General features: G+C 42.1%; 1 protein-coding gene across 1 annotated transcript; it reads right to left on the bottom strand.

The window, feature by feature from the left end:
* Positions 1-1,278: 1,278 nt before the first annotated feature.
* heyl (hes related family bHLH transcription factor with YRPW motif like) lies at positions 1,279-5,243 on the bottom strand. Its single transcript, XM_027006371.2, has 5 exons — positions 4,798-5,243; positions 3,165-3,231; positions 2,926-3,009; positions 2,682-2,763; positions 1,279-2,559 (listed from the first exon to the last, which is right to left on the bottom strand). Exons 1-5 carry the CDS (start codon positions 4,992-4,994, stop codon positions 1,895-1,897), a joined length of 1,095 nt encoding a protein of 364 aa, XP_026862172.2. The 5' UTR covers positions 4,995-5,243; the 3' UTR covers positions 1,279-1,894.
* Positions 5,244-13,405: the final 8,162 nt, after the last annotated feature.

Genomic DNA, 13,405 nt, shown 5'->3' with positions numbered 1-13,405 from the left:
CAAACACACACGCCACTCACACGAGAGTCAGTCTAAACATTCAGCAAAACAAACACACATATACACACTTAACTACCCACATCTAGTACCCCAATCATCCACCCCTGCGCTGCTTGGTTGACCCACTCTTCAGTCCTCACAGACACAGAGTCCCACCACAGCTTGAAACACACACACATACACAAACCCCAACCCATCCAAGCAGACGCACACACACACACCCACAGACATTCCTTACATGAGCATACACACCCTTTTTGAAATACAAAGTTGGAGAGAAAAAAAAATACAGCCAAACAAACAACATGACAACCAGAAACATTCATTCTTTCGTGCATTGAAGAACCTCACTTCCAATGTCCAGAATATGTTACTCTTTGATGTTCTGCCAGACATTTTAATTGCTTTTCTGAGGGTAAAATATAGTGGTATTTTGTTATACTGTAATCACAGTCAGTGCACACGTCATGCATCACTTATGTTGTTTGAGAAAAAAATAGTACACATTCTAAGGTCTTTAAATGCATGAACAATATCCACTGTGAACAAGTGAATGTATGTTCCATAGTTATGTGAGTAGGATAATGCACTATATCTTGTTGTCTATCTTAATAGCACATACCATGACTTTACAGAGGCTTTACAGAGGCTTTCTGTAATAAAATGCTATACACGAGAACTTAAGTGTTCTGTACATCTCCTTTGTCTAGTATGCAGTTAATATTGTTATAGATAATTACTAGCTTAGACTCTGATTGCACCTAAAGCCCCTGGTACCAAAGCATACGTGCATAATTGTATCCATATTTTTCCATTTGGCAATAAATGTGCAGAGTAATAATCTTTGAGATTGTATGTGCGCACACTTGCATGTTCATGTGCCTACATGTTTGTGTGTGCATTTGGATATGTCTGCACGAGTATATACATGTAATTCTGGGAGTCACACAGTGTGGATCACCCAAATTACAGTGGTTAGTCTGAGAGCTGTAGGCAGATGCAATGAGAAGGCATACAGCATGCCCAGTTTCCTCTGAGTGGTGTAGGAGCTCAGCCAGCACCCACTGTATTTTCCCTTTGTGGCCGCCACTTGCACCAATTCCATGACCCCCTCTGGACAGGGGTAGAGAAAACACAAACTGCCACCCTGCTCACATTGTACCCAAAGGAATCTTCCAGATAACTGTTATTCAGTCTGTGCTGTGGGCACAGTCATTATCTAGTGTCTTTCCCAGGTCTTTTTTTACTTCCCCAGAGAAAAGTACACAACACAAAGCATGAATTTTGAAAAGGCACTTGTGTATTTATGGAATTTCCTCAAGCACTTCCATGTCCAATGGATAACATATGAACATTCAAGTAAACTTGTGTGCAAATGACAAAGATAACAAATAAACAACAAACCAAACTAAAAAGATAGTATAGATGATAGAAAAAATGTTTATACTGATGTATTAAGGCAGTCCATTCTTATCAGTTTGTCTTACAGATGGTGTTATATGTAGAATATGATAGACATGGTATTCAGCCTTTTCTTCCAAAGTATATATTTGTTCCAGCTTGTTTTCAGCAAGTGTGTGGAAAAACAGTTGTTTTTGAGTTTTAATGGTTATATCATTGGATCATTCTTCTTATTCTTTGTTTCTTTTATTTGTATTTGTATTGTTTATTTTTAGTTACCATCTGAACTTACCATCTGATGAAATTCTAAACATATTATCATCTTTAATTCCTGTGTAACAACATGGGAAGCTGTGTGTCTGGAGCATATGTTCATATTATTGTGTGCGAAACATTTTGTAATGTCTATAACCAAAAGAAATATTAATCATGAATGCCTCATTTTGATGGCCAAGCAAGACCTCTGTTCTGTTAGTCCAAAATCAAAAATGAATCAAAATGCTCCAATCTCTGTTACCCAAGTCTTACTGGAGCCACTCATGCCCCTTAGCCGTGGGGCTGGAGACCCCAGAGCAGTGAAGGGCCTGAAGGAAACCAGAGGATGGCTGGTGGAGGAGGATGAAGTGGAGGCGGAGAGAGATGAGGGGGAGGAGGAGCTAGTAGGAGGTGCCTGTGCAGAGTGTAGAGGTGAGGGAATGTTAGGGCCCTCTGAGGAGGCTTCTGGCAGTCTCTGAGGGTGGGAGGAGACAGAGGGCAACCTCCGCACTGAAGATAGGGTGGGGCTTAACAGTGCCCCCTGGCGGCCCAGGGGTGCCACTTGCAGGGCTGGAGAGGGGTAGGCTAGAAGGGCAGCAGCGTGAGGAGCCAGATTTCGGCGGCTCACAGAGGGGAATGGGGAAGTGGAGGCTGGGCTAGAGGAGGTGCTGAGCTGGGGGAAAGAGCCCCACAGCCATGGAGGGAAGGGCAGGGTAGCTGGGCTCTGGTGGAGAGGGTCCAGCTCACAGGCACAGTGACTTAGGTGGGACACCAAGCGTGCACCAATAGGGTCTGAAGACTCTGCACCCTCCAGTGAACTGAGGTACCTTACCACCTCCCCCACACACTCCCGAAAACCCAACGTTCTGTAGTCCACTGCCAGTGCGCGAGCATCAAAGTAACCTTAGAGGGAAATAACATCACAAATTCAAAATGTCCTTGACCAATTGATTAAATTAAATAGCCAATGTATTGCAGAAATTAGGTAAACAGGAAATACAGTAGAAATATGTCCATCCACCCACCTTTTCCCCCTATGGCATGTAACAGTTTGAGATGATCCACTGTCATTTGAAGAATCTCTGCCTTCTCCAATTTAGATGAGCCCTGACCAGGAGAAGTGAAGATCTATTTTCATACTTTTTTTACTGATAGGATTTGATACATACAATTGACTGAGCAAGGAACTGATCACATGTCCAGCAGTATTAGAGATTCAGCCATACAAGATTTAGCCATTTTCAAAGTACTGCACACCAACTGTCTAACCTGTTTCTCAAAGGCACTGGGAACAAGTCTCCTAAGCTCTGACAGACTGTGGTTGATCCTGTCTCTACGCCTCTTCTCAATGATCTAAAGAGAGCAGAGATTATTTGGATATAAAGATACAAATCTTTGCTCATTGCATTATGTATCTTTTAGTTTAATTGAGCCAGAAGCTTTGTGAACAAATGCTAAAAAAGGGGAAATATATAAATGAACAAAATGAATGAGAATGACAGACTCACCCCTCTTCTCTTTTTACGAGCTAAAATCTGTGAGGTAGTCCCTGGGGACATGGATCCAGTAACAGGGCTGAAACAGGGAGATATATATATATATATATATATATATATATATATATATATATATATAGAGAGAGAGAGAGAGAGAGAGAGAGAGAGAGACAGAGAGAGAGAGAGAGAAAGAGAGCCAGATGAAACCTTTGATGTCATTGCATATTGTTGTCATTATTTTACTTAATATAATGCAGAGACACAGTTGCACATCATCAAACTCAATCTAATTTAACTTTGAGAACAACTAGACACAGGAGCGCCTGGCAAAGAGAAAAAAATGGATTATTTTGGTTTAACGCATTTCAGGACATTCGTTTCACTTGGCTGACATGCCATGCTTCTTGCATCTCAGAAAAGTGCACTTTTTGAAGCCAAATAGACACAATGATTCCATATCTGTAGGGCATACTTGAGCAGCAGGACTTTTGCGTTCTTGGTAACTTACACATATTTACTCACATCTAAAGTCTAATACGCAGTCAGGGACTTGCCCAGCATGCTGAGGTTTGAATTGTAAACTAAAACATAATGGTACGTTGTGAGGCCAGAGCTGATATTTATTACTTTAGACACAAATTTCTTGCAGAGTTCTAAACTCTTCCACAGCTGTGCATAATTCTCACATGTAATCTTAAAGTTTTAAAACCTAAAGTGTTAAAGCTGGTGTGTAGATAACGTATTTATGAAAAATGAGATGCCTAACAAAAAAAGTAATACTGATGAATGAAAGATAAGGACAGTGAAAGATCAGGACAGAAGTGATGAGGGATGGTGGTGCTTAGAGATCTCTGGAAGATCACACACCTTCGATTCCTTTCAACAGGAAGAAATAACCAAAGTGAATGAGGTAAGAGTGGGAGTGTCTATCAGCAGTCTCTCTGACTGTTGCCATGTGGGTGAACATGATCCTCAGCTCTGTACCTGCTTCCACAGCAACCAGCAGGAGTCCACGCTGGGAGGACAGCTCACACTGAAGCACTGACTTGGCAGCAGTCATCAGTACCAGGAAACACACTGAAATCTCAAGTTCTTGGCCAAATCTAGAAACTGCACTAAGTATTTAAGAGTCGTTGGATGTATTTTGCATTGACAGAAGAGGTGTGTCAGCTCCAGTCTCAGCTCATTGTAATGCAATATACAAATGGAGAATCTATGTGAGTCTAACTCTAGCATGGTACACTGTAGTTCTGCAACATTCAGCTGCTTGTCACATTTTAAGATATTATAAACATGCCCTCACCCAAGGAGATTCTAACTGGAAATTAAGTAGATCGAATTGCATAACTAATCTGGAATAACTACTCTTCCTGGCAAAGGGGATTTATATACTACATAGTTTAATTAAACAGACCCAAATTATCCTCCTCTGATAACCCTTTACAGTCTAAAGCTGGGATAAATAAAGACTGCACATAAATGCTCCAACTTTCACTCTTCAAGCTATACATGCAAATTTGGTGACTTCCGCATTACATTCGACTGCCTCCTCAGTGCCCTTCCTAGGCAGTGCACTCTGGGGAGGGGTCAGTGGTGTTAAACAGGGAAATATGCAGGTCCAGGTGCACATGATCTTAGTCCTCACCAGTAACTGTCCTCTTGTCCAACATCGATCAGCTCATCTGTGTCTGAATCTGGAGAGCTGTAATCATGTGGTCTCTTCATGGCTATGTAGTCCTTCTCCTGAGATGATCCAGATGAAACGGTGAATGAATGACAATTAACAACAGCAGATGATCCTGTGGAGAAAGATTTGGTGGTGATGGGTTCTTCTTCTACCATCCACAAACAACTGAAAGTAAACCAGGCAGTGTTCAGTGCCCGCACGCCTTTCTCTCTCTCTGTCTTTCTCCCTCCCACCACAATAAAAGTGTGCTTGGGGACCCTTTATTAGTGCTCTCTCCTGCTCTTTCAATTTGGTCCTAGTTCGTCTTCTTCAGTGGACCCCCAGTGTTCTGCGACTTGCCAAGTCACATTCCCTTGGTCCTTTTTGTATAGTGGCACCACGCTCTCTCTCTCTCTCTCTCTCTCTCTCTCTCTCTCTCTCTCTCTCTCTCTCTCTCTCTCTCTCTCTCTCTCTCTCTCTCTCTCTCTCTCTCCCTCTCTGTCATGCACTTTGGCAGTATTGCCAGTTTTGGCTTTCCCTTGGTATTACCCTCTTCTCCACCCCCTGTTGAGCCCTCCCCTTCTCTCTCTTTCTCCTTTCAATTAGCTTCTTCTGTCTTCTGCCTCATCTTCTATTTTTCCCTCTCATGCAATTCATGCAAATTCTCGCCCTCACACTCCCTCTCTCTCTCACTCTCTCTCATACTCTTTTTAAGTAGCCTCTTTCTCAAAGGACAATAGAGACAAAGCTGTGGTAATAGTGACTTTAAACTGGACTCCCTCACTCTCCATGCACAAATAAATGCACACACACATAAACACACTCACTCTCCATTCCACACACACAGTGGACACAAGAGTGTGTGAAAATGGGCACCAGTGGCCTCCACAATTCTGCCTGGGTAGTGGCATATTGGGCGTTCCAATGTGTTGGGAGTGCCTGTGATTAGTTCATGCAGGAGCTGTCAGTTGTGGAAGGATTGCAGAGGTTGTGGCTACCTTGCAGATTTGATGGTGAGTGTCTTGGTAGCGCCCCGGTGGGACAGCACTTCGCCGAGGGTGGAGAGAGAGACTACTAAGCTGCTCTGATAAGAATGCTGACTTCATGACCTGCTGACTGAAGAGAAAGAAATGCAGGTCAAGAGAGGAATCAGGCAGTGAGTGACTAAACAGAAGGATGGAGATAGCATAGCAGCGTTCCTGCCTGCCTCTCTCTCTCTCTCACACACACACACACACACACACAAACACACACATGCATTTAGATTTTTTTTGGGGGGGGGGGGGGGTTACAAAAAAAGCCCACAAATAAAAGCATCTAAAGCATACATGATCAGTCCTCTTGGCTTAGCTAAATTATGTAGTGGCTGCTTCCTACTCTGTGAGGGTTTAAGCCTCTAGTATAAGACAACAACCATCTCCCACTGATCCTATAGCAAATGGGATATTTATTTTAAGCAATAAATTAAACCATTTTATATATTTCCCATACATAAACGGATTACTTTTACAAAGGTGTTTTTATGTCTTTAATGTATATCCAGTGTCTTCCTTAAGTACAGGTTAAGATGTAGATTGTAGTTCAGGATTGTGTTAATGGACTTCATCAGTTTTCATTCACAATTATCACTAGTGATATGGGCAAAAATGGTAAGCTATTTCTTTCTGCGCACACACTCACACACACACACACACACACACACACACACACACACACACACACACACACACACACACACAAACAAAAATAATAATAATTCATTCACACTTGCTGTTAGAGCTTTAGGTTCTTGTCTCTTGTCAATAGAAGGATTTAAATCTTCTGAAGTTAAAGCCTGTGGCTGTAATCACTGTGCTATCTAATAATGTTCATAGCACAACCAATCCTACTGGCACCAAGTTGTCTGCTATCTTCTTTGTCATTATTCAATTATTCATTTTGTGAATAAAATCATCTTTTAAATTGTGCACATATAGTAATAGGTACATTATGATTATTATTGAAATTAAAAGTTGCAGATGTTAAGATGTATTTGAATATAGAATTTTTGTTATAGCATTGTACTCCCTAAGAGCAATTGATATGACTTAATCAAAAAAAAATAATGCACAACTGAACTGTATTTCTTCACATTAATGTTTTCATGCATGTAGACAGGCCCCTCTATGCTGTCAGGTCATTTGTGTATGCATGCCTATGTTAGACCATAGGCCTGCTCCCATATCCTCCTGGTCTCCAAGCTGCGTAAAAGCTGATGTTTCCTCAAGCCTCCTGCAGACTTCTTGTCACTGTGAGCAGGAGACGGTGGATGTCATTAGCAATAACGCAGAAGCACAGCTTTCGGCTGCAGCCAAAGGCTTCTGGTGTGGTATGTGAGTTAAGATGAGTGTAAAAGATCCCCCTGTCCCTCCATCCTTCTGACTCCATCGCCTTTCATTTCCAATCCCTCTTTTTCTTGGGTCTGGATCCTATTTTTCACTCCCCATCTGAAAGCAAGAAGAAAGAGAGGGAGTGAAAAGACCAATATATGAAGTCAGGCCTTTCGCAGGGTCTCTGCTGTTATTTTTATCATCGCCCCACTTCAAAGCCTGAGTTTTCTCTCCTTCATTTTGATTAGTTCTCTTCCACAAAGTTTCCTTGGTCCCCTTTTGCTCTTATTCCCCCTCCTCTCCTTCTACCGTTTTGATTTGTGTCATGGCACACTTCATTCTCTAGGGACAAATTAATGGGGAAAACAAGATTGGAAAATGAACAAGTAAAGAAAAATTGGAACACAATTAAGCAAGTAAATAAATATGTTTAAAAAATAAAAATCAGCACAAAAGGAAAAAAGAAGGGTAAGAGGGAAGAAATGCTGGCACAGAGTGGGGGGCATTCAGAGAGATTGTTGGTGCTTTTTTGCTCAGCCACTTCAGTGCTTTCAATGTGCCCTTCCTTCCTCACCACAACAAGGCTGCCTCCACAACTGAAATGAGCAAGCCCATATTTTTATGAGCCTCACACGCACACAAAAGCACACATGCTTGCTTGCACTCTCATCTGTCCTCTGTCCTTCTATTTTGCACACTTGTGCACGCACACTTGGCACACACCTACACAAAACCAAATCACATTATAATGTGATGCAACATAGCACACACACATAAAAATAAACATACAAACATGCACACGAACTCCCTCCAACATTTATATCCATACACGTTCTGAATTATTTATTCTAGCTATTGTGCATGTGTAAACGTCCATTGGGTGTGCATGTTATTGGGGGGGCCCCAGTGAAGCAGTGTTGTGATGTTCTTTTTCATTTGACACAAAGGCTCAGAGTGCATGAAGAGAAGAGACCACACTGGAATTCCACAGGGCCTTATCTCTCTTGCCACTTTGAGTGGAAGGCCTCCCGACACTGGGATCTGCCCACTTTGAAGTGTTCCACATATGTGCCCTGGCAACCTCTGGGATCTGAGGGAGGGTGTGTGGTTATTTGTTTGCAGACAAGTGACCCCAATGTGCATGATGTCTGTGGATGGATTTTTCCTCTGCATCATTTTTGCTCACTTGATTACTGAACCTGTAATCTGATTTATATCAAAACATTTAGATATTTCCTTTTATCAATGGCCAGTATAATTCTTCTTGGCATCATTTAATGATGACACAAACAATGCACGAGGGCGTGTATGAGAGAGAGAGAGAGAGAGAGAGAGAGAGAGAGAGAGAGAGAGAGAGAGAGAGAGAAAGTGAAAGTGTGTGTGGGGGAGAGAGAGACAGTATCCTGGCCAAGCACACACTGACTGTGTAAGGAGGCTGGCCGCCTGTGACACTGCTGGAGAAAGGCAGCTCCGCTATTTACCCACCAGGCCCTGCCCACCTCATCCGGCTCCCAAAAGATAAATAAGGAGGGTAAAAGCCAGTGTAAAAAAGGACCCATTGTGGCCCATGGTGAGGTCCCTTTCAAGCCCTGTTCCCACAGTGCAGAGCTCCGATAGAGTGGCTGACTGCGGTAACTCTCGCTGGTGCCGGGACCCAGACAGGCTGGGGAGGCCTCACTAGGCCACAAGCAGTCATTGTCTGTCGCCACAGAAACCAGTGTCTTCATGTCAGACATGTTTTCTGTTTGTTTTCTTTTTTATGTCTTTAATGTGGCTGGGGGAACGTTTCCTCCCCTTTGCCCCCCCAGCCCCCAGCAATTCTCCCCCCCCCCTTTTTTTCTTCTCCCCCAAAATGTTGTCGTCCTCCCTCTCTGTCGTTTTTGTCCTTTGAAAGATTGTCATTTGTAAAGCTCTTTAGTAGTAGACAGGCCCTATCTTTGTCGTAGTGCTGCGGTCTCCCTCCTTCTGATTTTTTTTTTTTATCTCAGTTTATGAGGTTTTGGCACAAGATGGTGCTTTTCTGGTTTTGAAAAAAAAAACCATACAAGTCTGAAACAACAAACCCTATCCCCAAAGAATTGTGCTGTTCCCACACTAAGCCAATTTTCTTCTCAAGATTAAACAAGCTCCAACAAAAGAAGGGGAAGAAGAGAAGGAAGACAGAAAGTGGGAAAAGAGATCTGGTTATGATTCACGTCCTAAAACCAAGAGAAGATGCCCCACCGACACTGAATAAGAAAAACTAATCGGGGGAGAGAGAGAGAGAGAGAGAGAGAGAGAGAGAGAGAGAGAGAGAGAGAGAGAGAAAGAGATAATGAGAGAAAGGCCTGTTTCTATATTTAAGATGCTAAAGAATATCAGTCTATGGTATGACTCAAGGGATTTGCCGCTCTACAGTAATCAGTTCATTCTGACTGAAGTCTTTGACCACATCACATACTTTACACCATCTTTCATGAGCTGGAGAAGCAGAGGAGAAAAGTTAAAATTTATTTCATGCCTTTAGCCAATGCCACGGTACCATTTTGGCATGACTACTGTAAATATTGTGCTGCATTTGCAAACACTGTTTGTCTTTGGTTGTCTTGGAGGAGTGTGTGTTGTTACCTTAGCTATTATCTGGATTACGTGTTTGAACTACAGATGCTGAGTGTTGTTTTAATCCCTAAGCATTTACATTTGTTTTCCTGATTTGCCAGAGGTGAAATGATAGAACGTCCAATAATTGTATCCACATTCAGGCTGCAGTGGGATCCAACTCATACACTATAAATGAAATTTACCATCTGAAAAACCACACGAGTATTAAGTAAATCATTATAAATGTGGGGAAAAACAGCTAAATAAAAATGTATAAATAACATTTATAATTAAATTTATAATTTAGCTATCTTAAGATCATATTGTTACATCTGAAGCTTGTGTAGCTATGACAAACAACAGACAATGCTATATACTTGACTTTGAATTTTATTCACTTGCTGCACCTCAAACATCATGACATGTGAACACTTCCAAACTCAGTGACATTTTATCAAAGGTGCTTGTCCTATCTCTTTATTTTGGTTAGTTTAGGAGAGCATAAATAGGGCTTTATAAAAAAAAAAAAGGTGACAGAGCACTCCACAGAGAAGTTAATTTTAGAGCTCCCAGAGTAGGATTACAATGGGTGTGTAGGAAAAGTCGAGAGTTTAATGACTGAGGGGTCTGCCGCTTGATCTGTAGTTATGTGTGATGAACATGTAATCTTGGCATGGCATTAACTATGGATGAAATGCATGATAGAGAGAGATAGAGGAGATCAGGAGGGTAGAGCCTTCACAGCAGAAGCAGGGCCAGGCTTGGTGCTGTGATGGCAGGGAAGAGGTGGGAGGCAGTTTAAGACCCAGGCATGAGCTTGTTGTGTGTCAGGCTTGGGAGAGCTGTCAGTCTGTGGTCAAGGCATGATTGTGAGGACTGCAGGCCTCCAGCTCCAGCTGCCATACTGCTATGTTTGAACTTAATTATATCCAGCCAGCCCTGTCATTACGGGTCGGGACCGATTACCACTGGCTGGCCTCTAGGTGGCAGCAGTGGGAAGCCTAATGCCAGTGTGCCACACTCACACATCTACTTATTTAGGCTACACCGAAGTCACACTCTCTGGCACGGACATGGGCTCATCCAAACCACACAGGCATAAACACACACGCAGGCACTCGCATATGCAGGGTCTTGGCTTTTCCACAAACAAAATCTCACTCCTTTAACGTTGAGCACGAACCCTTTGTACATCAGTGGACATAAGCGTGCTGTTTATTGTCTATGGTGGGGTGCTGGACTTGGTCCTGAGTCCCAGGCAGTGACAGTGAGATGGTGTTGACAGACCGTTGAATGGAGAGCAGCCAGCGAGCACTACTCTATTCCCAGACTGCAAAGCCATGCTCACAGCTAATCCAGTGCTGCCGGAAGCATGCGGTCAAGCGGACAGCATTTATTATTCTTCTCCGCTTCTATATATATGATAATAAAAAGCCTGACATGTTTATTTCTGGCAGCCATCAACCTTATGGAGAAAGAAGGATGCAGAGAGAAAAAAAAAAGTCAATGTCTCCAAAAAGGCACAAGCACATTAAGTGGTAATTACAGAGAAGAGAGATTTTCCCAGCATGCCCATGACCACAGAGGAGAGTAGTGTGTTCAGGCCAAAGAGGGGCGCCTGTCCTATTAATCCCAAAGAGATGGAATTGTATCACCTACCTCCTCCCAGCCATTGTTCAACCATCTAAACTCTTTGTGGTGGATTCCAGTAGACATAAAGACACAAACATACATGCATACATGCGCACATGCAAACATAGACACATATACACACATTCACACACACACAAACATAACAGAAACAGTCCAGTGAGCCTCTGTCTCAAATCTTATGGTGCTACAAAATAAATTCCAGAGATTCTGGGATAATTCAAACGTGTCACGGCACATTCTTCTACCCATAAGAGGCAGGGTGCTGAAAATCAAAAGGCCTCCATCCAGTCTCTTTTTATTGTCTTCCTCTTTAATCAGTGTTTCTCATTGGCTCTAAATATGCCCATGATGTGTCCTTGTCTGGGAAAATACAGCCCTTCTTCCTCCAGTGTGCCTAGACACATCAAAACACTAAACAGTCTCTCTGCATTACAGAGAGCAAATATTATGAACACAATCAGCTTTGTTCATCACATTTTTCCATGGTGATACAGATGCATAGATACACCTTAGCTACACCTTATCTAACTGATGTGGTTTTTTTTACATCAAGTCAAAGCCTTGCAATTCAAAGTTGTGCAGGGGTGTCTTGTGACCTACATGAGACTCAGTGTCTGAACTGTGTCTGAGTTAATTCTGGTTTACATATAGGCATTATGAACATGAATAAATTTTATGAGGTGCTATAAATTTCATTTTCAAAAGAGAGGGTATGGCAGCTTCTGTCTGCCTGTCTACCCTGTGGTTTTGAAAGGACACCACAAAGCCTTTGTGCTCTGTGGGTTCACCATGGGAAAATTCTTTAAACAAATAAGTCACCCTGCGACCCTTCTGTGTAAAAGCCCTTCTGAGCACTGTCGGTTGTGCGGCACAGGCGTGGCACAGCCTGCAGGCATGTGTGTTTACTTTATCTTGGTCCAAATGTTAAAAAAAAAAAGGCTGAAAGAAAGCAAATAAACTTGCATTCCACAGCAGACAATGTGGGCACAAGTGAGTTGACTGACCCTTTGTACAGGCAACATGAGGAACTGGAATGACATGAGTAAATGTCATCATTTACCACCTTTTTCCATGTTTTGACAAGATAAGTCTCTATGGTGTTAGACTACAGTTCTTTGGATGTTTCCCACAATGCCATACAAATCTTAGCATCTCTCTTAAGCAAGTTAGAAACAGATATGGACATACAGCTCATTTGCCTAATACCACATTCAGGGATTGCCAGGGTTTTTGCTCCCCCCTCTGGTGTTGAAAGTTACTACAATAATACACAATATGGACTACAACAGAGATATTCAAATTCCTCAATATTCAGTCCTCAAAGTTCAGTTCCTACAGATTTTTCACCCTTCCTTTATCTAGGAGTCAGATGCGACAACAAAGTAGCCAACCTTTTACAGTAAACATTTAATCAATCACAAGGGATTATAAAATCCAGGACTGGATTTAAATTTGAGATCCAGATTTGAATACTTTTAATGTGTGTGTGTCACGATTACCCGAGTACCGCAGGGCGCGGGGCACGACGCACAGACTCCCTTGACTGTGACATACATTTATTAACATTGAACATATAAGAGGCCAGTGGCACTCACACATAACATTAACGGTTAACACAACTACACAGACAACACGAGTTAAATAGCGTTAACATAAACATAGGTTACAATAATGTCAACAGTGGTCTTACAAATATTAACGACAGATACACAAACAAACAGACACCCATAAACAATGACCAACAACGCTACATACATGAGAAGGGGTTTATATACTGACGAACATACATCACTAAACCCTGTGCAGGTGTGTGCAATCAAGGGGGCATGGTTACAAATAACATAGTCGTGAATCCCACTACGTACTACATGACGCACTACATGGTCATCCCATGGCAGTGTGAGTATATATATATATATATATATATATATATATATATATATATATATATATATATATATATATATATATATATATATGCACGT

The sequence above is a fragment of the Electrophorus electricus genome, chromosome 8 (assembly GCF_013358815.1).
Source record: "Electrophorus electricus isolate fEleEle1 chromosome 8, fEleEle1.pri, whole genome shotgun sequence".
In the NCBI taxonomy this organism is placed as follows: domain Eukaryota; kingdom Metazoa; phylum Chordata; class Actinopteri; order Gymnotiformes; family Gymnotidae; genus Electrophorus; species Electrophorus electricus.
This window is presented reverse-complemented; position numbering and strand designations above follow the sequence as displayed.